General features: G+C 36.8%; 1 protein-coding gene across 3 annotated transcripts; it reads right to left on the bottom strand.

The window, feature by feature from the left end:
* Positions 1-247: 247 nt before the first annotated feature.
* LOC139130922 (monocarboxylate transporter 12-like) lies at positions 248-24,800 on the bottom strand. Of its 3 annotated transcripts, none has more exons than XM_070696734.1 (5): positions 24,710-24,800; positions 20,806-21,078; positions 14,548-14,691; positions 2,034-2,993; positions 248-1,253 (listed from the first exon to the last, which is right to left on the bottom strand). In XM_070696734.1, exons 2-5 carry the CDS (start codon positions 21,002-21,004, stop codon positions 1,090-1,092), a joined length of 1,467 nt encoding a protein of 488 aa, XP_070552835.1. In that variant the 5' UTR covers positions 21,005-21,078; positions 24,710-24,800; the 3' UTR covers positions 248-1,089. The 3 variants fall into 3 exon arrangements, with proteins under 3 accessions (XP_070552835.1, XP_070552837.1, XP_070552836.1); XM_070696736.1 differs by having other exon boundaries at positions 260-1,253; positions 20,964-21,078; XM_070696735.1 differs by lacking the exon at positions 20,806-21,078 and having other exon boundaries at positions 260-1,253.
* Positions 24,801-25,851: the final 1,051 nt, after the last annotated feature.

Raw genomic sequence — 25,851 nt, 5'->3', positions numbered from 1 at the left:
ATACATACATACATACATACATACATTCATACATACATACATACATACATACATACATACATACATACATACATACATGCATGCATGCATGCATGCATACATACATACATACATACATACATACATACATACATACATACATACATACATACATACATACATACATACATGCATACATACATACATACATACATACAAAGTTTCGCTGTTTTGTTTGCATAATATCATAATGATTGCAACTGTTGATGTATATGTAGAAATAGTGACACAGTTTTGCTGTTTTTATTTCGATAGCTCGGGAGCTGCGATAATGTTTCATTAACAATGGGGGCACCTCAAATTATGGTCAACATCAAAAATAAAGATTTCACGGGAAAAGGTTGTTTAACGTTAAATTAATGACAAAAATGTATCTATGCAACTATGGAAGACACTCAAACTGACCTGTTTCTATTTGCCAAAAGTAAAACGTAAAAGACACATGAAAGACCTCTGGCACGATGTTATGTCATAATCCTCTTGTTCTAGGCTAACGAAAAAAATCGTTCTTAAAGTTTACACGTGACAGAATGATTTCGTCATCTTTAAGTACGGAGTGTGTATTAAATATTGCCTCTCCATCTTCTGAATATTTCCTCCCGTTTTGTTAATGAATGTTTTAACGGTGTTATTTTCACGTACAAGACAATTATTTGGGCGCTGACAAAGTTCATAGCATTGCATGGTTAAATAGCCGTCATATTGACTTGGCTTTAATTTCTGTAAAATGAAGTCACTATTAATTATGTTTGGTTGGTCTTGTAAATATGTCTGCCCTATTTAATTCGGATTATCTCATCAACAGTGTATTGTTGCATCGCATTTGGAACATGTGGTTCAATTTAATACATGTATTTGTTAGAATAATTGTGCGCTATAGATTCGCTGAATGGGTTTCAATACATCTCGTAGGGCATCTACAACTCATTCTACACAAATGCGTTCCCTCCACTCTGTGAAGGTGACAATCAATTCACAAACCAAAATAGACTTTCACCGTTGGAAATTGATAAAAATTCCACAATGGACTAGTATATTCTCTTGGAGTGTTCATTCACTATGTTCCCCGTCTCTTCCAGATGTATCCAGCTGCCGTCTTGACCTGTAACGGTTCACACATACAGCCATGGTACCTATCACAGCCGCACTGCCGCAAAACATTACTGCTACAAATAATGGCATCCTGGAATCACCCGTATCGTCATAGAGCTTCCCTGTGAAGATGCAAAACGCATGATATAGTAGAGATTTTGTTCGGATTGTGAGACTATCGTTTCCTCTGTGAAGTTCTCTCTACCACAGTCCCTCCCTGTGGAGGCGCTGTGTCTCTACCAAGACAATCAGATTATTAATGGATTCACGGTTTTGTTAACATGCCATGACATTTTCTACACAGGCAAGACTTGTTGTTGGGATATGGAATGCTAGTATTTTAGGATATGTAATTCTAGTATTGACATGAGAGTAAGTGCATGTTTGCTTAAAGCCCCGATAGTTGCGAATCAGCTGCGTTATTTTCATGATTTTATTTCCAAATCAAAGTTAATTCGTGTAATTGTGCTAACTGAATGACACTGCTTGCTGATTTTGACCAAGCTTACCACAAGTGTAAATAATGAACGAGTCCCGCACTCGTAAAATGGCGCCCTACGGAACAGTACAACAAATACAATACTGCCTGCACAGACGCACCGTGATCAAAAAAGAAACAAGCATGATGCTATTTACTTGAATGCATAATGAACGATGCCTGATCAATCATTATTTACTCTAACGCATGATTAATTTTTGAAAATGGCGGGAAATCTAAAATGGTGTTTAAAACATTTGAAATCACATGTCACGTTCGACACTTATGACTGTTGTTACACACTTTTTCAGTCTTTAAGGGGTCTTATTCAAAGGAAACTTTTAAGGATATTTTGAGATAGGTTTATTACACATTCGCTGCTATTGTGCCTTTTAATTATCAGGAAACAAACATCCAGTTTTACCTGCGAATGTTAGTACCAGTCCTCCAAAGATTGTGTTCATTGAGAATATCAGCCCTATAGCGCCCGGGAGATCTTCCAAGTGTACCATCTCTCTAGTGCAAACAATAAACATGGGTAAGCACACGCCGTGAGACAGACCGATACCAACACAAGCAATCACCATGATGACGTAACTCATGACGAGGTTGTAGATCAGTATACTAATCGCGTTCAACATCAGCATCGATGCCAGCAACGCCATTGGAGAAATCAGTTTCAGGTCAACAAACCAACCATGAGACAGCCGACCAATAACAGAAGACACTCCAAAAGCTGTCATCAGTGCCGCTGCCTGCATTCTCGGAATCCCGATGTTGACTGCCCTCACAATTATCCACATCAAGTACATCACCATTGCAACGCCGAAACCTATCATACACGCAACGAGCAGTGTTATGCGAGGATATTTAGGAAAGATATATAACCCCCACATACGATAAATGACGGAAAATATGTTACTTCTAGTCTTTTTGTTCGACCTTGCTCGACGGTCACCTTGATGTTCAGCATCGATGACATCATCAGTTGACTTTTCAGTTTCTTGTACAGATGTATATCCGTCAGGACCATGGACACGATTTGAATGACTGTTTATGGACTCCTTGGATTCAGATTTATACTCTTGTAGAGCATCTGTGTCAGACTGCATTTCGGGCGGTTCCTTGTCTTGTTTCTTTGCCATCTTGGCAACAGGTTTCATGATCATTGCACATACAAAGTTATTTGCACACAGCCCGCTAAGTATTAAAAACGTCCCATGCCATCCATAAACTTGAATGAGTGTTTCTACAAGAGGCGGGAAGGTCATGGTTCCGAGACCTCCTCCAACCCATGTAATTCCATTTGCTAATGCATAACGATCTGTGAAGTAGTCGGCTATAATAGGCATCGATGATATGTAGACCAAAGAAGTACCACTTCCTTCGAAGAAATTAAACAGAAATGGGTTTGATTGATAGGGATAGGGCTGGATAACAAAATAGCTAACAAATATACTCTCTTGAGGTGGAATGCGCTTCGGGGACTCAAAATTTTCCATTTCTTTTCTGGTCTACCACTTGTTGGGCACATTTTAAATCGTATGGAGAAACAAAAGTTTTCACCGTCTTAGTTTTTCACAGTGATGTCGGCCACTTTGAATTTCGAATATCGATAACTGTTTGGTAATTTGTGTTTGTCTTACAAACGTTTGCACGATTTTTATCTTTGATTTGATAAGAATATGTATGAATGTTTCATTCAGGAAATTTTGAGCAAAAGTTTAAGTCTTTCATTTTCGAGTTGCATACTACCTTAAGTATGTTAAAATCAAAATACCATGTACAAGTCTTGCCCACATAGTTAACAATTTTCTGTTATTGTTAACGCAAAACCTGAAGACTAGAAGTTTTTTCATTTGCGTCTCTCGACGTAGAGCACATTCTGACTGTTTCAGCTGTATGGATAAGTTAAGTACACGAACTTCCAACTTGGTATATTGGTGAGTCTGAGTGTAGAAACGGAATTTATGTCTCACAAATAAGGTACTTATGTCACAAACTAGATTTTACAGCCGATGAAGCTTAACTTCACCGAGAGGTACAACAGATGTACATTTGGGTCAATTATTTGCGCCCTCCATTTCCATGATCGACGAAATGACAATTTGGACAACATAATGTACGATGCGAAGACGAGTACATTATGGAGAGCAACGTTTGCTTGAGTCCCTTAATAGCCGGAAAGGGGTACATTATTTCTATTATTTTATAGGTTCGGAAATGCCAGGCTGCAGATGTAGGGAACATCTTGGGTGACAATACTTGATAATCAGGCACACAATCAGTAATAATCAAAGGCAATGACGTCACAAAATTCACTGGTATTGATAAAGCTATAACATAATCACTTGTTACATGCGCAAGGATTTATTTTTAATTCGAAGACTTATTATAGAATTTTGCTCACAGTTTCCTAAAGTAAACTTTCAAACATTCCATTCCAAATCAACCATGCAAAATGCAAATTTTTGTATTAGAAAAGTTTACCCAATGTCTACCGATATTTAAAATACAAAATGGCCACCATTCCTGTGTTATCACTATGGGGAAAAATTCGCCATTTTCACAAAACTAAGCTGGTGAAAATACGGATAGTTTTCAATCGGATTCGAACCCACAACATACGGCATCAGTCGCCTAGCTGAGAGGCCTGAGACAGAACCAGTCGACTAAATCTCCACTCCCAAAAAGAGTGGTTCAATAGCCGGCTAAGTTGTTACATTTTTCTGACTGAGACCTTTCAACACGTTGTAGAGTTCGTGAAGCACTCACGCACGCATGCTCACTATCATACATCGCACATACACACTTTATCGAAGCAAAGAAACGAATTTCATCGCTTTAACTGGGCGAACGATAACCTCGGGGACAATTCTGTCCACCAGCAGTGTTACCGACCCAGGATAGAAAATACGGATAGTTTTCAATCGGATTCGAACCCACAACATACGGCATCAGTCACCTAGCTGAGAGGCCTGAGACAGAACCAGTCGGCTAAATCTCCACTCCCAAAAAGAGTGGTTCAGTAGCCGGCTAAGTTGTTACATTTTTCTGACTGAGACCTTTCAACACGTTGTAGAGTTCGTGAAGCACTCACGCACGCATGCTCACTATCATACATCGCACATACACACTTTATCGAAGCGAAGAAACGAATTTCATCGCTTTAACTGGGCGAACGATAACCTCGGGGACAATTCTGTCCACCAGCAGTGTTACCGACCCAGGATAGAAAATACGGATAGTTTTCAATCGGATTCGAACCCACAACATACGGCATCAGTCGCCTAGCTGAGAGGCCTGAGACAGAACCAGTCGGCTAAATCTCCACTCCCAAAAAGAGTGGTTCAATAGCCGGCTAAGTTGTTACATTTTTCTGACTGAGACCTTTCAACACGTTGTAGAGTTCGTGAAGCACTCACGCACGCATGAAAATTGTATTCACTCCATAAGCTTTAAAATAAGCCTGCATACGTGGCAGGCCAATAAAACTTTGAGAGCCTGAGTATCTGTCACTGAGGCACATTCTATAGTCCGCAGGCTAGAGGTGGTCTACGTGCACCCCCTTAACAGGATAAAAACCTGTAAACCTTGGGATCCCTAGAATACGAAATGGAATTTCAACAGAAAAAATATAGGGACGCAATAGCTGTTTTGGTCATGTTTTGAAGGGTACCGTAATATCACGAATTTTCGACCCACATGCACTTTCGGCAAATCTATCTTCTTTTAAGTCATCTGCTGAGCTTATTTAAAAGTTAAAATTACTATCACACCTAATGTCAAATTCTACCAATTTTTACATAGACATAAAAAATCGGGCAATGTTTTGTGTAAAATCTGTTTTATTTGGTAATGAGTCATGTCAGAAATATAAAATAGACTTTTGACAGAAAAATTACTGGGATTCTTTAGCTGTAACAGACACATTTCGAAGGGTACTGCAAAGTCTCAGTATTGCGGACTGGCAAACGTTTTTGTAATATCTGTCTTCTTATAAGTCGTCTGCTGAGCTTGTTTTGAATATAACATAGCCTGTTAGGTATCATTCGAAAGGGAATTTACCAATTTATAAATTGACGTATTGAAAGAGGCAATATCATGTACAGTTATCATGAAATGGTACCAAAACTTAACCCATACCCTAAAGTATATATATTATTGAATATTACTATTACAGCTAACGTGTAATTCTACCAAATATTTTACCTAAACATAAAAAATAGGGCACTATTTTGTATGAAATATGTTTTATTTGCTACAGAAACATGTATGAAGTAGACTTTTAACGGAAAAAATATTGGGATTCTATAGCTGCAAGAGTCATAATTCGAAGGGTACCGCAAAGTCACAGTATTGCCGACTCGCAAACTTTTTTTTTAAATCTGTCTTCTTATAAGTCGTCTACTGAGTTTGTTTTCGAATATAATATGGTTTGTTAGGTATCATTATAAAGCTAATATTATAATCTTTAAATTGACATATTGTAACAGGCAATATCTTGTACAGTTTTTATGAAATATGACCAAAAATTACCCAAAACCCAAAAGTATATATCGAAACATACTGTCATAGATAACGTCAAATTCTACCAATTTTTACCTAGACATAAAGAAAGGGCAGTGTTTTGTATGAAATCTGTTTTATTCTTTACAGAAACATATCAGAAATATGAAATAGATTTTTAACAAAAAAAATTGGGATGTTATAGCTGTAACAGTCATATTCGTAAGGGTACTTACTACAAAATCACAGTATTGCTGACTCCCATGCGTTTTGTTAAATATGTCTGATTGTAAGTCATCTGCTGAGCTTGTTTTTGAATACAACAGGGCTTGTTAGGTATTATTAGAAAGGTAATTCACTAGTCTTTGAAATGACATATTGTTACATGCAATATCTTGTATCTTCTTTATGAAATATGACCAAAACCTGACCTATGCCCCAAAATTTATATAGAAAGTACTGTCGTAGCTAATGTGATCAAATTATGCGAATGTTTTAGCTAGATATGATAAAAGGGCAATGTTTTGTATGAAATCTGTTTTATTTGCTACAGAAATATACCAGAAATATAAAATAGACTTTTAACAGAAACAATATAGGGATTGTATAGCTGTAACAGCCATATTTTGAAGGGTAACGCAAAATTATTTTTCTTGAAAGTCATCTGCTGAGCTTTTCTTTTAACATAATCTGGCTTGTTTGGCAAGATTAGAGAGGCAATCGATTAGCCGTTTTTACATGGCAAATTACATTTAATCTCAAATTCTGCCAGTTTTTCACCTAGACATTATACAAATTGCAATGATTTGTTTGAAATCTGTTTCATTTGCTACGAGAACATGTCACAAATATGATATAGACTTTTAACAGAAAAAATATTGGGATGTAATAGCTGTTACAGTCATGTTCTGAAGGGTACTGGAAAGTAACGATCTTGCGGCCCACGAACATTTATGTTAAACCAGTCTTCTTGTCAGTCGTCCACTTTGTCTAACTTATACATAACCTGGCTTGTGGGTTATCATTAGTAGAGCGATTTATTCCTCTTTAAAGTGACTCATTGTAATATGCAATGTCCTTTATAGTTTTCATGAAATAGGATCACACTTTACACCATACCCCAAAAGTTCAAATCGCAAATTACGACTTATCTTAAATTCTATCACTTTTTTGCTACACATAATACAAAAGGCAACGCTTGAATGAAATCTGCTTTATTTGTTACAAAAGTATGCCACAAATATGGAATAAAATTTTAACGGGAAGATAATATGATTTAGTAGCCATTAGGATCATTTTTGGAGGGTAACCCAGATACGGCAAATGCATGTGTTTCAGCAAATTTTCCATGATACCTAGGTACCCTTCCAAATATGCTCAAAACGGTTACGAAATGGTATCATATGCCTGTTAAAAATATCTTTCATAATTGTGACATACTTTTGTAACAAAAAAATCAGATTTCCTACAAGCATTGCCTTTTGTATAAAAAAGTTGATGTAATGAAGCTGTCAACTAGTATTTTATCAAGAACATTCTTTCATCATTTTATAATTCCTTATTTGAATGCGATCTTTCTTTAATATTCTTAAGTTTCAATGTAATCTTTCTGATAGTTTATTCAATGTTTACCATGCTACAAAATGTGTTTGCTAGAGACCCAAGCTGCTACATTCAATACCCAAGCTGTTATAATCCATACCCAAGCTGTGAAGATACTATCAGTCTTAATACACTAGCCAATGACAGTACGTTTAGAAATCATGTGACAAGTCATGTGACAGTAATTAACCAATCAGACGAACATAAGCATGGGTAAACATTAGTGAAGGGTATAAATGACCCAACTTAGGCTTTGGAAGGTAGAATGAGCTAGAGCTGGATCTGAGCCACAGACTGTAATGGACAAGTTCTGCTGTAAAGTTACACCTGTGTCAGTGTCTGTACATGTAGAAGTAAGGGCCGATGCTACCTCTTCATGACATGGTGACCAGCGGTGGGTTCTTCAAGTTATTACAACACCTTACCATTGAGGACCAGTAAGTTGGCAGCAGAGAAGTCAAGAGCACATTGAAGTTGCAGTGGTTAAGACGACTCCCAGAAGTAGCCAGCAGCAGAGAAGTCAAGAACACAGTGACGTTGCAGTGGTGAGAAGACGATTTCCAGAAGTAACCAGCAGCAGAGTCTGAGAACACTGAAGTTAAAGTGGTTAGAACTGAAAGCTGCAGAATTTTATCTATTGCCAGAGTACTGATAAGACGAGATAAAAATGTGCTGCAATTAACTCTGAAATTGCAGACTTGCATAACAGTATGAACAGTTTTACCAGGCTGAACAAAAGCAGCTGATGGTAATTACTAGAAGTGACAAGCCAAGCTGAAGAAGTTCAAGATCTGAGCAACAGAGAAGCCTGTGCTGTCCGGAGATTGCCGTAGAGAATTAAACCACAGAAGTTGAGAAGATTATAGAGCTGCAGAGAAGATTCCACGAAAAAGAGAAGAAGCACCAAAGTGAGTATCACAGTTTGATCATTGATTTAATTGGTGTGTATTAATTAAGATTAGAGTGTTGCATTATGTCTCACAAACCTCTTACTCGCAGTAATGCTGGGGGTCAGTCACAGGTAGAAATAGAAAATACTGACCAAGCACAGTCTAATAAGGTTCACTCAGATATGTCAGTTCAGCTTACCGCTGAGCAGTTATTTCATTTAGAAATCAAGAAATTAGAAATTAGAGAAAAAGACAGAGAAGCAGAAAGAGAAAGAAAAAGGCAAAGATTTGAAGTTCAACTCGAGAAAGAAAAACTGGAGCTTAAGGCTCAACTTGACAAACAAAGGTTAGAATTTGAAAACCGCCTCTCATCCCAGGTAGGTCACAGCAAACAAAATAGTGTCAATTAAATTAAACTTGTTTCTCTACAAGACAACGATGATGTTGATGTTTAATTACGTACGTTTGAAGGCTTGCTACGACCAATAAATGGGATGAGAGTGAATGGGTCATTAGACTGGTTCCAGCATTAACAGGGAAGGCAAGGGAGGCTTATGTTTCCCTCCCAAGAGAGCATTCGACTAATTATAAGAGATTGAAAGAAGCAATTTTTCAGTGGTACAAATTGAATGCTCAAACATACAGAAGCAAGTTCAGAAATTCTTATCGTAGGGATGGGGAAACATATACAGAATGGGCAACAAGAACAACAGATTTATTTGATCACTGGATGGAAGCTAAAAAGGTTGATGGAGAATTTCAGATGTTACTAAAAGCAAGTGATTTTGAAAGAGTAGGCGTACAATTCAATACCAAAAGATATGTCTCTTTGGCTTAGAGAGAAGGAGCCTGAAACCATTGCCAAGATAGGTGATCTTGCTGACCAGTATATAGCTGTAGAGGTCAGTATATAGCTGTAAGAGGTGACCAAAAATCTATGAATATACGGGCATCTATTTTTAAACCACAACAGGAAATCACACAGCAAAAAAGTATTCCATTACATGCTGATAACCACAAATTGTACGCAAATCGGAATTGGCAAATTAGGTTCTTCAATTGTAATAAATTTGGTCACATAGCTGCACACTGTAGCGAACCACGTAATAAGCCAACAGGAATATTTTGGTGTAAGCCACAAAGTCCACCCAGTATTAGAGAAGTCATGTCTCAGAGTCCATATGAGACCTTTGGCAGTTTAAATGGAGAGAGAATTCTGATCCTTCGTGATACCGGATGCTCACACAGTGTGGCAAACAAAAGAATAGTTCCAACAGGTGCATACACTGGTAAAAACATAGAGTTATCCGGTATTGAAGGTCAAAATAGAAGGTTACCAGTAGCAAATGTGTATGTTACATGTGAGTACTTTAAAGGTTGGGTAGATGTTGCTGTGCATCCTACACTGGAGCGTGACTTACTTCTTGGGAATGAAATTGGTGATGTTTGGGAGCGCCACTATTTGACTAAAACCCAGTATTCTTCATCTAAATTCCTTGAAACTCTCTCGAAGGTATTGGTTGTTACACGTAATCAACAACGTGTGCTAGATAGAAAACAGGAACAGGAAGAGAAAGAAAATTTAGAGTAAGGGTACAAAGTAAATCAGTTGAACCAAGTTCGATGGTAGTCAGTAGTTCTCCTTAAATATATGAGGATCAAAGTGAAAAGGTTATACCAAGTGAAAGTTATCAAATGGATGTTGAATCTAGTGCAGAAGTAAAATCTCAAATTCAGTTGAATTTGCCATCAAGTTCTGATAACCCCAAGAGTTTGCAATCTGAGGATCTCACACTTGCAGGTGTGAGAGACCGGGCTCGGGCAGAGAGTTTAGTTGATGGAAAGAGGGTAGCCTTTTTCTTTCGTAATGGTTTGTTGTACCAAAAATGGTCTTCCAAAAACCCCACAAATCCACATAAGTATGAGCAGCTTGTTGTTCCTCAAGCGTGCAGTTCTGAAATTCTCAAGTGAGCCCATGAAGTGCCAATTGCAGGTCATTTAGGGATTTCTAAAACAAAGGATCGAATTCTCCAACATTTCTACTGGCCTGGCATATTCCGAGATGTTGCCAAATACTGTAGATCTTGTTCAGAATGTCAAAAGACGTCCCACAAGTTACAAGCTGAAAGGGCACCCCTTAACCCCCTACCTATCATTTATGTCCCTTTCAAACGAATAGGGAAAGATATCTTTTGCCCTTTACCAAGGTCTAAAGCAGGCAATTGCTTCCTCTTAGTAATTTGTGATTATTCAACTCATTACCCAGAGGCCATACCTATGCGCAATCAGAATAATGAGACAATAGCCAATGCACTTATCTCTTTTTTCTCACATTAGGGCTGCCTGAAGAAATCGTTTCAGACCAGGACTCAAATTTCATGTCACGACTCATGGGGTGTATTTGTGAATCTCTTCAAATCAAATCGAGACCTGTGGTCAAGAAACATGTACGCTCATCTCTAGGCTTGACTAACTACTAAAGGAAATTTATTCCTACCTTTTCAGACCTGGCAAGTCCATTGACGGACTTGACACAAAAAGATCAACCAAATTCAATTGTTTGAAATTCTCAGTGTGAGAAAGCATTCACAGTTATCAAGGAATTACTCATTCAGCAACAAATTTTGGCCAGTCCGAACTTCAATGCCAAATTCCTGGTTCAGACTGACGCAAGTGAATTTGGGATCGGCTGTGTACTCAGCCAAAGCAGTGATTCAGGAGAATATCCTATCATGTATACCAGTAGGAAACTTCTTCCCAGAGAAAGAGCCTACCCCACTATTGAGAAAGAATGTTTGGCTATAGTGTGGGCAATAAATAAACTCCATGTGTACCTGTATGGCCGAGAATTTGTTGTACAAACTGATCATCAGCCACTGCAATGGTTAGAAAGAATGAAAAACACGAGCAGTCGGCTGATGCGATGGTCCCTTCTACTACAACCCTATACATTTAGCATACAGCATAGAAGTGGAAATTGTAATCAAAATGCAGATGCACTATTCCGTATGTATGACACAGTCAATTAATTACACCAGTCCTTTTGCTAGCTGTTACTGTGATATAGCATTTTTGTTTTAATACAATTGATTAAGTAATTGACACAGATTTTGCTTTCTTTTAGTGGTGATTTGTACTTTTTAATATGGTTTGGTCGACATATACATAACTTTAACACATCAATTGTCAATGACATCATATCGTGATACTCATATGGCTGATATGGACATCAATATGTGTTTGTGATATCATCAAGAATGTAAAAGGCGACATAAAAATGAACATTCCTCAGTGAACATTGTTACGCAGCACGAGTTGTAATATTTCTCTTAACTACCATGGACTTCCAGCACTCTACGTTGTCTTTTACAAATGACAGTTTTCTCATAAACATTTTCATATCACTTAAACGGTACTAAACATTTAGAAATCATGTGACAAGTCATGTGACAGTAATTAACCAATCAGACGAACATTAGCATGGGTAAGCATTAGTGAAAGGTATAAATGACCCAACTTAGGCTTTGGAAGGTAGAATGAGCTAGAGCTGGACCTGAGCCACAGACTGTAATAAAGAAGTCCTGCTGTAAATTTACACCAGTGTCAGTGTCTGTACATGTAGAAGTAAGGGCCGACGCTACCACTTCATGGCAGTTGATAAATTGCAAAACATCGTAGAGTTTGAGATTTGAGATTTCATGAAAATTATACAAGATATTGCATATTACAATATGTCATTTCCAAGACTAGTAAATAACCTTTCTAAAGATACCTAACAAGCCAGGTTATGTTAAAAACAAGCTCAGCAGATGAAAGAAGATAGATCTAACAAACATGCATGCAGGTCGGCAACACTGTGACTTTGCTGTACCCTTCAAAATATGACTGTTAGTACCCTTCAAAATATGACTGTTAAAGCTATACAATCCCAAAATTTTTCAATTAAAAGTCTATTTCATATTTTTCACATGTTCCTTTAGCAAATAAAATAAGATTTTATACAAAACATTGCCCTTTTCATTATGTCTAGCTAAGAAATTGGTAGATTTTGACGTTAGCTATAACAGTATTTTTATATAAAATATGGGGTATGGGGTACATTTTGGTCATATTCCGCAAAAACTATACAAGTTATTGCATATTCAATATGTAAATTCTAAAACTGATAAATTACCTTTTCAATGATACCACACAACCTAGGTTATGTAATAAAATAAGCTCACCAGATGACTTACAATAAGACAGATGTAACAAAAATTCATATGAGTCTGCATTACTGTGATTATGCGGTACCCCTCAGAATATGACTGTTACCACTATGGATGCCAAAAAAATTAATATTTTTTTCTGTTAAAAGTCTATTTCCTGATTCTAATATGTCCTTGTATCAAATGAAACATATTTCATAAAGCATTGCAATTTTTATTATGTCTAGCTTAAAAATTAATAGAATGTGAGATTAATTGTAATTTGCGATGTTAAACTTTGGGGTATGGAGTAAGTTTTGGTCATATTTTCATGAAAACTGTAGGAGATATTGCATGTTACACTATATCATTATTTCATCTTAAAGAGAATAAATTGCCTTTCTAATGATACCAAACAAGTGAGGTTATGTTCAAAAATAAGCTCAGCAGATGACTTACAAGAAGACGGATTTGACGAAAATGCACGTGGGTCGGAAAATCGTGATTTTGCAGTACCCTTCAAAACATGACCGTAATAGCTATTTCATCACTATATTTTTTCTATTAAAATTCCATTTCGTATTCTAGGGATCTCAAGGCTTCTGAAAAAAAAACAGGTTTACTATCCTGTGGACGGATTCACGTAGATACCCTTTAACCCACAGCCTACTACCTTAAGAGAACATTCTGCGAATGCAATCTTTCTCGCAATGCGGCGTTGCAAGTTATCGCTTCACCCTTTTTATGTGAACTTTCCCGTCCAAGAAGACATATCCCTCCCATACGATACATCTTCGGAGAGCAGAGAAAGTGATGTATACTATTGCAGCAATAATGGCTCGAAGCATTAAGGGGGCCACATGAAAATGGCAAAAAAAATTAATATCAGTATTACCTACCAACAATTCATTTAAGGTGGAACGCACCTCGGGGACAGATATTTGGACGGTCGATTTTCTATAAATCGTTTCTGATCTACCACTTGTGGAGGCTCGTTTTAAATCTCTCGGAGAAAGAAACATTTTCACCTTCTTAGTTTTTCTAAAATCCGAAATTTATTTTTTCCGAAGGAGTTAACACAGGGATAGCAGCCATTTTAAAGTTAAATTATTGTTAAATGTTGGGTAATTTGTATCTGTAAGTCTTGTTTGTAAATTTGCACGGCGACCCCTTATTTTTATCGTGATTTGGTAAGAGAATGGTTGAGATTTTCAGTTAGAAAATTTTGAGCAAACGATGAAGTCTTTCACTTCCGAGGTGCAAACTGCCTTCGTCAAAACCTTAATGCTTCTTTATGAAATCAACCATCTCATTTGAAACTAGTCTATGTAGAATTAGAGATCAAAAGAGGGCCAATAATTAGTATCATTTAAGGTGAATAAATGATTTACAAAGTCTCGGGAACAAATAGAAAATTGCCTAACACTAACATTATCTTGTTTTGCATTATCGTCTCATTCCTACATTACTGATCATCTTTTGGATTCAAGACGAAAAAACATTTGTCCTCGTTTGTTTGGTGGTAAATAGAAAATAATAACCCAGCTCTCATGTAGGAACAAATAAAATGGCGCTAACAATAGGATTATTATTATAAACTAGCTTCTGTCGTTCTTATATTACGGGTTAATCTTTCGGAAGCAAGACGAAAGAGCTTTCGTCCTCGTCCGTCTGTGGACTGTAGCTGATGAAACAAGACAAAGCAAAAGAGAAATAGCTGCTCACACACAGACTACTTCAAATTACTCACCGAATAAAATCGAAAACGTTAGGAAAAGAAGCACAAGGCTGTCAATAAATGGTAAAGCTGCCGATGCGAACATCATAATGATCGCTCCTACTGCAACTACCTTGCGTGTCCCATATATGGATGTAAGATACCCAACCACCGGTGCTGTGTGAGAACAAAACAGGAAGATTTGTAGAATCACTCTATCAAAGCTAAGGTACAATACTTATTTATCGTATACCCATGCCTATATCGGTCCTGATGACGTTTACCATAAAATATCAGACGGTAAACGTCGAGATATGCACGATAAACGTCATCAGTTTTGGAGTGTTTCCGAACTACATTATTTGAGAATAACAGAGTAAACAAAGAAAATGGCCGTCGCTCTTCGCATACGATGAGTTGTTGCCTACACGACATAAAAGAATTGAGAAGGGCTTTAGTTTAAGAAACAAGGACATTTCAGAAAGCTAAATATGGGAATAATATGTTGAATCTTGTAATGTTATCCCGTTATTATTCAATAAGAGTTTTAGAGTTCTTGAATGTTTTAGACTAACTCTAGCAACCATTCTACCCACAGCACGGCACGCTCCTTTCTCCGAATTAGTGAGGGCCGAGGTAGTGGGAGCGTGGCGTGACATGTCACTGTCGTTGCGCGCACGACACCTGTCGACATGACAACTCTCGGTGTAAACAAAACAAAATGGCCGCTTCTCACAACTCTGTACGACAATCAATCGCGATCGACTGACATTAAAAGCAGTGGAAATTTTTTGATCGGTAATCGTCGTAGTAATATATTGCACCATAAAAAGTTCTTCCCGTGAAACTATTTTTGAGTACCCGTATCTTTTCTTACGGTGTTCATCGAGATGTGAAGGATTTTTCGCGCATGATGTTAACTTCAGCGAAAACACAGCTCGTACAATTTTCGAATGAAGCCTGTAAAAACAAAAATTACATATTTATGCTCAAGATGGAATAAAAGTACAGCCTCAAAAAGCTTTTTCCTATTATTTGTAAAATTTTGGCATGGGTATATGATAAATCAGTTATTACCCATTATCGCCAGTTCCTTGCGTCGTATCAACGATCGTGCCATTTGTTGCAGCGTCAGACGTAGACACTCGACTTTGTCTTGTGTCTGACGCAGCAAATGACACTCATGCTGGAACAGGCGATATTGAGCAATAACCTCTAAATTTATTACATGCTTCACATGTCGAAAGTAGCTCGCTCCACTGCATTTGATGGTAGGCCTAACGCGTTGATGACGTTGCGGGCTGCATAGTCAGTATTTGGCTGAAAGTGAACCAGAATTATTATAACTCAAGAACTTTCTGATTTGAAGATGATCAAATTAAATGTTTTACATGAGATATCCAGTTTTAAGTAAATCACGCAAAAATATATTAATGAACCGCATAACAGCGATTTACATATATCAATGCGTCGTTCAATGATGAAAATAGTTTAATTTTTAACAGATTTTCGTATACGAATAAAGTATATGGTTATCATTTGCAAATAAACCGAAAAGATTAGAGTCAAACTATGTAAGACAGGCATGAAATAAAATAAAGGACTATGTACCCTCGAGGCAGGAGACAATTTGCTCTCCTGATGATGGTCACCTACCCTCAGTCACAGAGTCCAATGTTTGGGCTATGATATATATAATGTTTAGTTATCATAAACAAATGTGACATTCACCGTAAAATGCCTGCGTAAATATTTTACCATGCACATTAAACATAATCAGCGTTGCTGTCTTCCCCACCCTCACTTTGTTCCTGCACCACACTTGCACAGTAGCTAAACAAAGTGGCCGCTACTTTTCACCTTCGATGTTGCAATACAGACATTCGAAGGGCTTTAAAGAACGCGCATATTTTTCGTGCCTAAATACTGTGATATTATGTCAACAGGTATGTTATTTTTCATTCCCAGTATCAGTTCTAAATTCTAAAAGCATAATTTTGAAATTGCACAAAACATCAACTATGTGTTAAAGTGGTAGCGAGCACGTGACAGTGATGACGATATAAGGCCGAACAAAAAAAATTGTGCTGTTCCGATAACGCAACAACCTACCCTATTTTTTACCTGCCGACTCTAAACATTTTAGAGCGACATAAACACGGAAGTAACCAGATATGAACTGAATATGCTCACGTGTTTTAGAACAGGTTCATCAATAGTAGTACGCTTCACAGAACAATAAGATGTTAGCACTATATGTAGCAGGTTTTTTCAACTTCGCACAGTACTCTCAGAGTTTAATCCCTTATTACAAAACTTTATTTAATATGCAAATGAGCTGTTAATTAACTTGACACTGCTCAATGCTTTATGGGACAATTAGATATCCATCAGATCAACATTTGTAGCACGTTTTATTTAATTTAATGCTGTAATTTTACAGTAATGTCACTTATTACAAAGTTCATTAAATATGCAAATAAACCCTAAATTAACTTGACACTGTTCAATGATTCATAGCACAATCAAATATTTATCAAATCAATATCTGTAGCACGTTTCACAAAAGTTTGGTGCCGAAATTTTAGAGTTATATATCTAATTACAAAGTTTATTAAATATGCAAATGAACCCTTAATTAACTTTACACTACTAAATGCTTTACAACACAGTTAGATATCTGTCGTATCAGTATGTGCAGCAGTTTTCATCACATTTGATGCAGTTATTTCGGAGTTATATGACTAATTATAAGACTTCATGAAATATGCAAATGAGCTAATTATTAACTTGACACTGCTCAATGCTTCTCAGTACAATTGGATATTTATCAGATCAACATCTGTAGCAAGTTTCATGAAATTTAACTCTGTAATTTTGGAGTAATATCACTAATTACAAAGTTCATTAAATATGCAAATGAACCCTTAATTAACTTCACACAACTAAATGCTCTACACTATAATTAGATATCTGTCGGATCAGTCTCTGCAGCAGATTTCATCACATTTGTTGCAGTTATTTTGGAGTTATATCAGTAATTACAAAACTTCATAAAATATGCAAATTACTAATTTGTTAACTGGACACTGCCAAATGCTTCTCAGTACAATTAGATATTTATCAAATCAATATCTGTACTTAATTTCACTGACTTGGGTGCCGTAATTTCAAAGTTATATACATAATTACAAAGTTCATTAAATATGCAAATAAACCCTTAATTAATTTCACACTACTAAATGCTTTACACTACAGTTAGATATCAGTCGAAATAGTATCTGCAGCTGATTTCATCACATTTGGTGAAGTTATAACAGAGTTATATGACTAATTACAGACCTTCATAAAATATGCAAATGAGCTATTTATTAACTTGACACTTCTGGCAGGGTACGCTTACCCATTCCGGACACCTGGTACCACCACTATTTCGTGGTTCAAGATGGCCCCATTGCCTTTAAATTTGTCATCATTTATATGTTCCTTGGACCTGGTAAATTTCATAGTTTACCTTGAATGATAACGATTATTGGATCTGATTTGATGTCTATTCCTAATGCTTCTAAGTATAATTAGATATATATCAGATCAATATTTGTTGCAAGTATCATCAAGTTTAACGCAGGAAATTCAGAGTTATCTCACTAATAACAAAAGTTCATTAAATATGCAAATGAGAAGATAATTGACATGACACTCACAGTATCATCATAATTTTCTTAGATTGTCATCTGTGACGAGTTTCATGAAATTTTGTGCAGTATTTCTATAAATATGTCTACACTGTAATTACCGTCTCCATAGGGAAACCATTGTAAGGGAAAAAAAACGATATTGCATAACTTCATTAATATGCAAGCCACACTAACCAAAATCTAATCAGTTCTTGCAAGTAGCATATGGTACCTGTGTACCAAATCTGACTTGAATCCGTTCAGGCGTTTTTGAGTTATCGTGTAAACAGACAGACACACACACACACACACACACACGGACAGACAGACAGACATCGCTATGACAATAGCCCACGTGTTTACACACGTGAGCTAAAAAACGAAAGAACCAGATGTGAACTGAATGTGCTGACGTGTTTTACAACAGGTTCGTTAATAGTAGTACGCTTCACAGAACAATCAGATATGTTATATCATTATATGTAGCAGGTTTTAACAACTTTCTAATGATCTGACAGATATCTGGTTGTTCTGTGAAGCGTACCACTGTATATAATGAAGCTTTTGTAAACCACGTGAGCACATTCAGTTCACATCTGGTTCTGGAATGTTATGTCCAGTGTTTGACCGCCCTGAAGCCCTGAAAAATGCATATTTAAAAATAAATATTTTGGAAGAAAAATTCCTGCCGACCTACCTACCCTATTTTTGAAAAACATTTTATCGAAACAGAGCAATTAACTTTTTTGGCCTAAACGCCGAGCGTCACATGTTGGCACTGCGATCAAACAAACAGGACTATCACTTTCCTATTCCAACTGATGTTGCTAATTGGTTTCACCATGACGTAAAACAAATTGTGTCGAATTTATTTAGACTAAATGGCCATGTCGTATAGTTTTTAGTCCCCACGCACACCGTCCGGGGGGACTTATAGATTTGGTCATGTCCGTGCGTGCGTGCGTGCGTCCGTCCGTCCGTCCGTTCACGCAGATATCTCAGAGATGCCATGAGCGATTTCATTCAAACTTTGTACAAGGATTACTTCCTATGTCATGCATATGCACGTCAATTTGTTTTGTGATACAATCCAATATGGCCGCCGTGCGGCTATTTTCTTACAATTTTGTCATGTACAGCATGTTTTAACCGATTTTATTGAAAGTTGGTACAAGGACATTGATCTATGTCAAACATATACACGTAAATTTGTTTCACGACATGATCCAATATGGCTGCATGGCGGCCATTTTGTTACAATTTTTTCATGTCCTTAGCCATAACTCAGGCATGTCTCAACCGATTTTATTCAAACTTGGTACAAGGACATTGATCTATGTCATACATACGCACGTTGATTTGTTTTGTGATATGATCCAATATGGCCAACGTGCGGCCATTTTGTTACGATTTTTTCATGTACGGAGCCATAACTCAGGCATATCTCAACCGATTTTATTCAAAGTTGGTACAAGGACATTGATCTATGTCATGCATATGCACGTTGATTAGTTTTACGATAAGATTGAATATGGCTGCATGGCGGCTATTTTGTTATGATATTTTTCATGTCGAGAGCCATAACTCTGGCAATGTTCAACCGATTTTTTGTCAAAGTTGGTACATGGACATTGGCTTATGTCATACATATGCATGTTGCTTTTTAGACGGTAAGATAAAATATGGCTGCGTGGCGACGATTTTTTCATGTACAGAGCCATATCTCAGACATATTTCAACCAGTATCATTCAAAGTTGGTACAAGGTCATTGACCTATTTCATACATATGCACATCAATTTGTTTCACGGTATGTAGCAGTATCACGTCAATTACTTAAGTTTCGTAATTAGGCTGATATATCAAGAAATACTGCATCAAATTTCATGAAACTTGGTACAGATGTTAAGCTCACATTGCTTTAACAGTGAAAAAGACATTTATTAGTGTCATGTTAATTAATTTGTAATTGCTTATGTAATAAACTTTCCTAATTAGAGTGATATATCCACAAATACTGCGTCAAATTTGATGAAACTTGGTACAGATGTTGATCTCATAGTTTATGAAATATGGTACCGGTGATAATCTGTCAGTGTTAGGATAGTATGCAAAAATGTCTGTAATTAATTACTAAATAAATTGACTCATTCAATGACCTTTTGTAATTAGGAGGGCGGCCTACATTGGTTTCATGTTTTCACTACCATGGAACTCATTCTTGGCGATTGAGCGCCATCTGTAGCCAGTATTTTTATCACAGACCTAATTAATGAAGAGGACTCTATCCTCTCTGAGGACTTGTAATTAAAGTACCCATTAACAAGTGGGATCTGTGTCATCAACGATGACTTGTATTTCAGAAGGTTGCTTACATAGCATATTTCCGTATTAACGTGCGTGTCTATCAGTGTCTATCAGCGTTTGTGTCAGCCATGCTGCTTTTTAGACATGACTGCGTCCATACATGAAGTTTCACACACTCTAGTGAACATCTACCTTAGATTCGAATTCACGTTCGTGGGATGATATGAAACTTATATACACGGGAGATCGACTGTACCAACAAAATGTTTTGTTCTTTCCGGAAGCCAAATAATAAGAAAAAAACTTACTTATTATAGCCCCGGTGAGGTATTGTATGGTGAAAATCCACGACAATGTTGCAGTACTCTCATCAAAAGTTTTTAGAAATTCCACCATAAAGAGACCATTTGCACTCATGATGCCTGCACAAATGAACTGAATGTAGAAACAGCTTGCAAGTACAAACCATCTCCGTCGGCTGATGTCTTGTGCTCTGCTCTTTATCATGGCGACTAGCGATGTATATTACGTTGTTATGCGATGATTACACATGCGATGACTGGCAGCAGAAGGTAAATAGTCTAGTAAACCAAAACACCGATAAGACTTGTATCAAGGTTAAATACACTTAAAACATAAAGTGTGTCAATACTAGTACAACGATTCCCGAATAGGTGCTGAAACCGAAATTTAAAAAGACAAAGGCAACTTAGGGTAGAATGCACCTCGGGGACATGTAGTCTAACTCTCAAACTTTTACAAATCTTTTCCAATACACCACTTGTGACGGCTCATTTTCAAGCTACGCTTTAGAAAAATTTTCTTCGTCTCAGTTTTTCGAACATTATATTTTTCGCTACAGAGTTAACACAGAAATGGTGGCCATTCTGAATATTAAATATAGGTAAATCGTGGGTAATTTGTTTCTTTTGTACCAAACTTTTTACGGTGACCCCGAAATGTTATTCTTGATTTTGAATGAGAATGGTTGAAAGATTCTTTGAGGGAAATTTTAGCAATAATTTTAAGTCTTTCATTTTCGAGGCGCACACTACCTTAAAACGGCTCCGAAAAATACTGTAGGTCGATAGTTAACCTTAATTATATAACCATGCTCTGTCCGTCGCATTTTAAATGGTCGAGCTGAACCACGCGACTGACTACAAATAACACGATTGGAACTAATTTGGGATAATTGGATAGGCGCAATTTATCAAGAATTTTAGAAATTTGTTTAATATTACCCTATATTTCCTTATCATCTTTACAATTTTATTCAAAATTTATGATGCTGTTGAAATGTTATGGGTAGGAATCAGCGCATGATAGTATCTAATGCAATATTGTTCAAAACATAGGAACAATATTTATATTTGAATGAAAATGTGTGAGCTTGTCTATGGTTTCTTCATTACTGAAATATTAGTACTAATCTCAGTTTGTCACTTTTCCTCGACCAAACTGAAGTTTATGATTGATTTACCGTTAAGTTAGTCAGGGTCTTTTAAAATGTGCCCTGACTCAATTTCATGTTTATGAAGCCTGAAATTCACGAAAAAGTCAGGGGCATTTCAAAAGTGCCCTGACTCAAAAGTCGTCAATTAGAGAAATTTTAAGCATTTTGTCTCGTTTCTTCGGTACATTTACACAAAAATCAACATGTTTTCATGAAAATGAATCCGATGAAAGAGGTATGCAATAATCATTGTGTTTTCGTTGTTTTTTTAGATGAGAACAATATTTCAAATTTTACACTATTCTATCATTTTGTAAAATTTCGGCTGTAAAAATTTCGATTTCGTTACATTTTCCTAATAATTACTCTAATCCAATTATCCCAAAATAGTTCCAATCGTGTTAAATACACAGTAATGCTTCGTTTATATGCCCGTGAATATAAATAATAATATTAACATCGTAACTTTACAGTTAAAACGTAAATTGTGATTTGTACAAAGATCATAATCAATCACAAAACAAAATGAAGCATTTGTGGTAAAAGTTAAGACACTTTTTTCCAAGAAGATTCACGATTTGCAAATTTTTACAGCGCGCATGACAGTGCGTCGCGTATTGCCCAAGTTCTAGGCCCCGTTGCCTTTCAAATTTTGACGGTTTTCTTGAGTTCGATGGCGATATAATGAAAATAACAGACTCCGCCCTGATCATTGACTTTTATTTATGGGCTCGATCGAGAGGTAAGCCAAAATTAACAGGCTCGGCAAGTCTCGCCTGTTAATTTTTGGCTTTCTTCTCGCCCTTGCCTATAAATAAACCTTAACGGTCCGACAAAGGCGTCGCTCGTTATTTCTATATTATTTTTACTTTGATATTTTACTGCGACAAAATAAAAGCAGAAATGGTCAATGCGTACAATAACGTAAATCAGGTAACGGGAAATAGTATAGAATATTTTATTTGGCCTGACATGGATTTTATGATTTGATGATCTATCCGATCAATCACAATCTGTCCATCCGCCGAGAACTCAAATTGGACATCTTTTTGCCATCCAACAGAAAATGCTCTCACGCTCGTGAGATCTCTATTCCGACAAAATTAAACCCTCCAGCCTCTGCTACCTGCATCTCTGTTGCCTAGCGATATCTAACGAGAAATAATTTTTCAAACACATTAAAATAGAATATTTATCTTCCGTAATACGATCTCCTACAGTCTACTCTGTCGTAAGGTATTTATTTGCCTAAAATTGGTTTAACGTAATTCACCAGCGAGTAGTTATCAAAGCGAAGACTGGAGAGGAAGGCATACAAATTGAAAACTCACTCACGACAAAGTCAAATTCGACACTTTCAAGGTAAACCACCGACATTGGAAGATGATCATACCGGATCAGGTTGTTCTTGAAAACAGGTACTTGGAGAATATTGGTGAACTTTGAGCTGCTGCAGTATAAGAAGCTGAAAACAAGACCCTTGAGGTGCATTGTTCAATCCTGTCAATAACCGCTACGCTATGTATATTTCGTGAGTACCAAGGGGAGAGTGGTTAATTTATAACTTTTTATCAAAAGGCATGAACTTTGTGCTTAAAGCGCTTGCGATCCGGTCCATATTGCCAGCGCCATATGCTTCGTAATAACATTATCATTGTTATGTCATAGGTTATCTCAAAAGCCAACCCATACCTTGCGGTGACAAAGATCTAAATATTTCATGATGTCATTGAATGTTACTTAGAGTAGAAAAATGGAACAAAGCTAAGGTGGCTGTATGAATTAATGAGTTTGTTGGATAAATGCAATTCAATAGTTACCTGCATGGACTTTAGAATTGACGTAGACAGCAAAGGTTGACATTGTTGTAGGTTCCAAGACAAGAAATTGACCTTTTTAATCTAACAGTTTTCTGATGATTAATAAGCTCAGAACCCCGTTATATTATACATTTTCTGAAAGCCTAGATATAGGGGAACATTTTGATAACCACAGTGTTACCATTGTTTACATAACTATCACGTGACAGGTAGTTTGCATAACCTTTCAAAAATTGGTTTTCCCTATGTTTTGTCTAAATACTTAAAAATATCTGACTCAAACTTTCTGGAATGCAAGCTGTCACAGCCCTCTTCCAAAGTGTGTCTCAGATTTTTTATATCTTGCTTAGTTTTTTTCTCGCACAATTTTAAAGAAATTAACTAGTGTTAAATTCACCGCCCTGGAATTTTTTCTAGCATAAAAATTGTTTAAGAAGGTATAAAACAATTCTGAGACACACTTTGAAAGATCCCTAGGACAGCTTGCACTCACACAAATTTCAGCCACATCAAAGCATTGAAACAAAACATTGGGAAAACGAATTTTTGAAAGGTTATGCAAATTACCTGTCACGTGATAGTTATGTGAACAATGGTGACCCTATGGTAACAAAAATGTTCCCCTATATCTAGACTTTCCTAAAATATATAATTTACAGGGGTTCTGAGCTTATTGACCACTAGAGAATAGTTCGTTTAAAAAGGTCAATTTCTTGTCTTGGAACCTTAAAGCGACATGCAAGTTAATATTTACCTAACATAACGAGGTCGTTATGATTGAAATATATTAATACCATATTTAAACGCTTGAGCAACAGAATGACATAACGTTCGGCTTGGCCTGTGTTGCACCGGCTTTAATATTGCGAAGACAACGCATTACGACACTAAAGAACAAGAAAATGTTATAAACTGTTAGACTTTTAACATACTTACCGAAATTCAGACTGATCATTTACGGAAACGCCGATGCTCGGGGTTGGTGACGGCCGACATAATCGTACATTACAGGCCTGTGGCGGTTGAAATGCGGTCCCAAAGGCATTGACCCTCGGTACAATCTTGTTCAGCCACTGAGGGCGCAGGCCATAGGTAAGAAGAGCTAGAAATAGTACGCCACGTTTTCTTGTTAATTCATGAGTTGCGGCTTTTAATTTCGTTTTCAGTGTTTTAGGTACTTTACTTTATCAATAGGTAGGCCTAAACAAACACTCTGCACAAAGGGAAACAAAAAACAAAGGCCAACTGTCAAATGCGACGTTTTTCCTTTCGTTTAACAAGAGTATTGACTGAGATACATTATAAAATGAGCGCAAAAATCAACATGTCCTGTTTTCGCATTTGATCAGTTTAATCAACATATATGGCAGCATAGACAGCATAGGCACAAAAACAAACGATAAAAAAAATTATGAAACATCATAAATATGCAACGTCGGTACTTCTCAGATATGCTGTCTTGTTGCTAGTCAGTGTCATATCTGCGTCTAGATCTACTGTAACAAGAAGTAAAGGGTTGAATATCCGTTCTTTGGGACTGCCCTGTGGCACTTTGATACAAAACAGGGAAAAGTATAATACGGGGGTTGTAAGAACTCTTCCACATGGTCGTAGCTTAGTATACGCATAGTCCATCTCCGCTTGTGGGCTATGCCATGAGTGATAGGCGTGGTTTTGATTGCATTTCTGTATGAAATTTGCATTCATCATATAACCGTTTGTTGAAAGATAGAATGTACGGACTGCGGCGCAAATATCAAGTAAGATGGCAATAAGTACTGCAATAAATGTTCCAATACTTAAGTTACACTGTATGGAAGCTCTCTTTATGTCTTGGAGTATATACTCATGTGGTCATAATATTTTATTATATTCCAAGGGGGAATTAGTGGCACTGCCTTTGAATGATTTGGTTGATTCGTTTTGTCAGCACAAGAATTCAAATGTTACGGACCGCCCCAACGTTGAAGGCTGAATGCGCACCGCGTCCCATAAAAGTAAGATATTGGGTTGTCTTCAGAAACACTTGAACGGAACAGAGACCAACATTTATGAACACTTGGCATTATTTCGATTTG

Source organism: Ptychodera flava, chromosome 4 (assembly GCF_041260155.1).
Source record: "Ptychodera flava strain L36383 chromosome 4, AS_Pfla_20210202, whole genome shotgun sequence".
Classification (NCBI taxonomy): domain Eukaryota; kingdom Metazoa; phylum Hemichordata; class Enteropneusta; family Ptychoderidae; genus Ptychodera; species Ptychodera flava.
Note: the sequence above shows the minus strand (reverse complement) of the source record. Positions and strands in the feature narration are given on the sequence as shown.

Excerpts from the sequence above, each read along its gene's own strand:
- LOC139130922 (XM_070696734.1), bottom strand. The coding sequence starts at position 21,004 with ATGATAAAGAGCAGAGCACAAGACATCAGCCGACGGAGATGGTTTGTA. Across the intron at positions 14,692-20,805 it reads CCTCACCGGGGCTATAATAA|CACCGGTGGTTGGGTATCTT; the intron begins GTAAGTTTTTTT and ends GTTCTCACACAG. Across the intron at positions 1,254-2,033 it reads ACTGGTACTAACATTCGCAG|GGAAGCTCTATGACGATACG; the intron begins GTAAAACTGGAT and ends GCATCTTCACAG.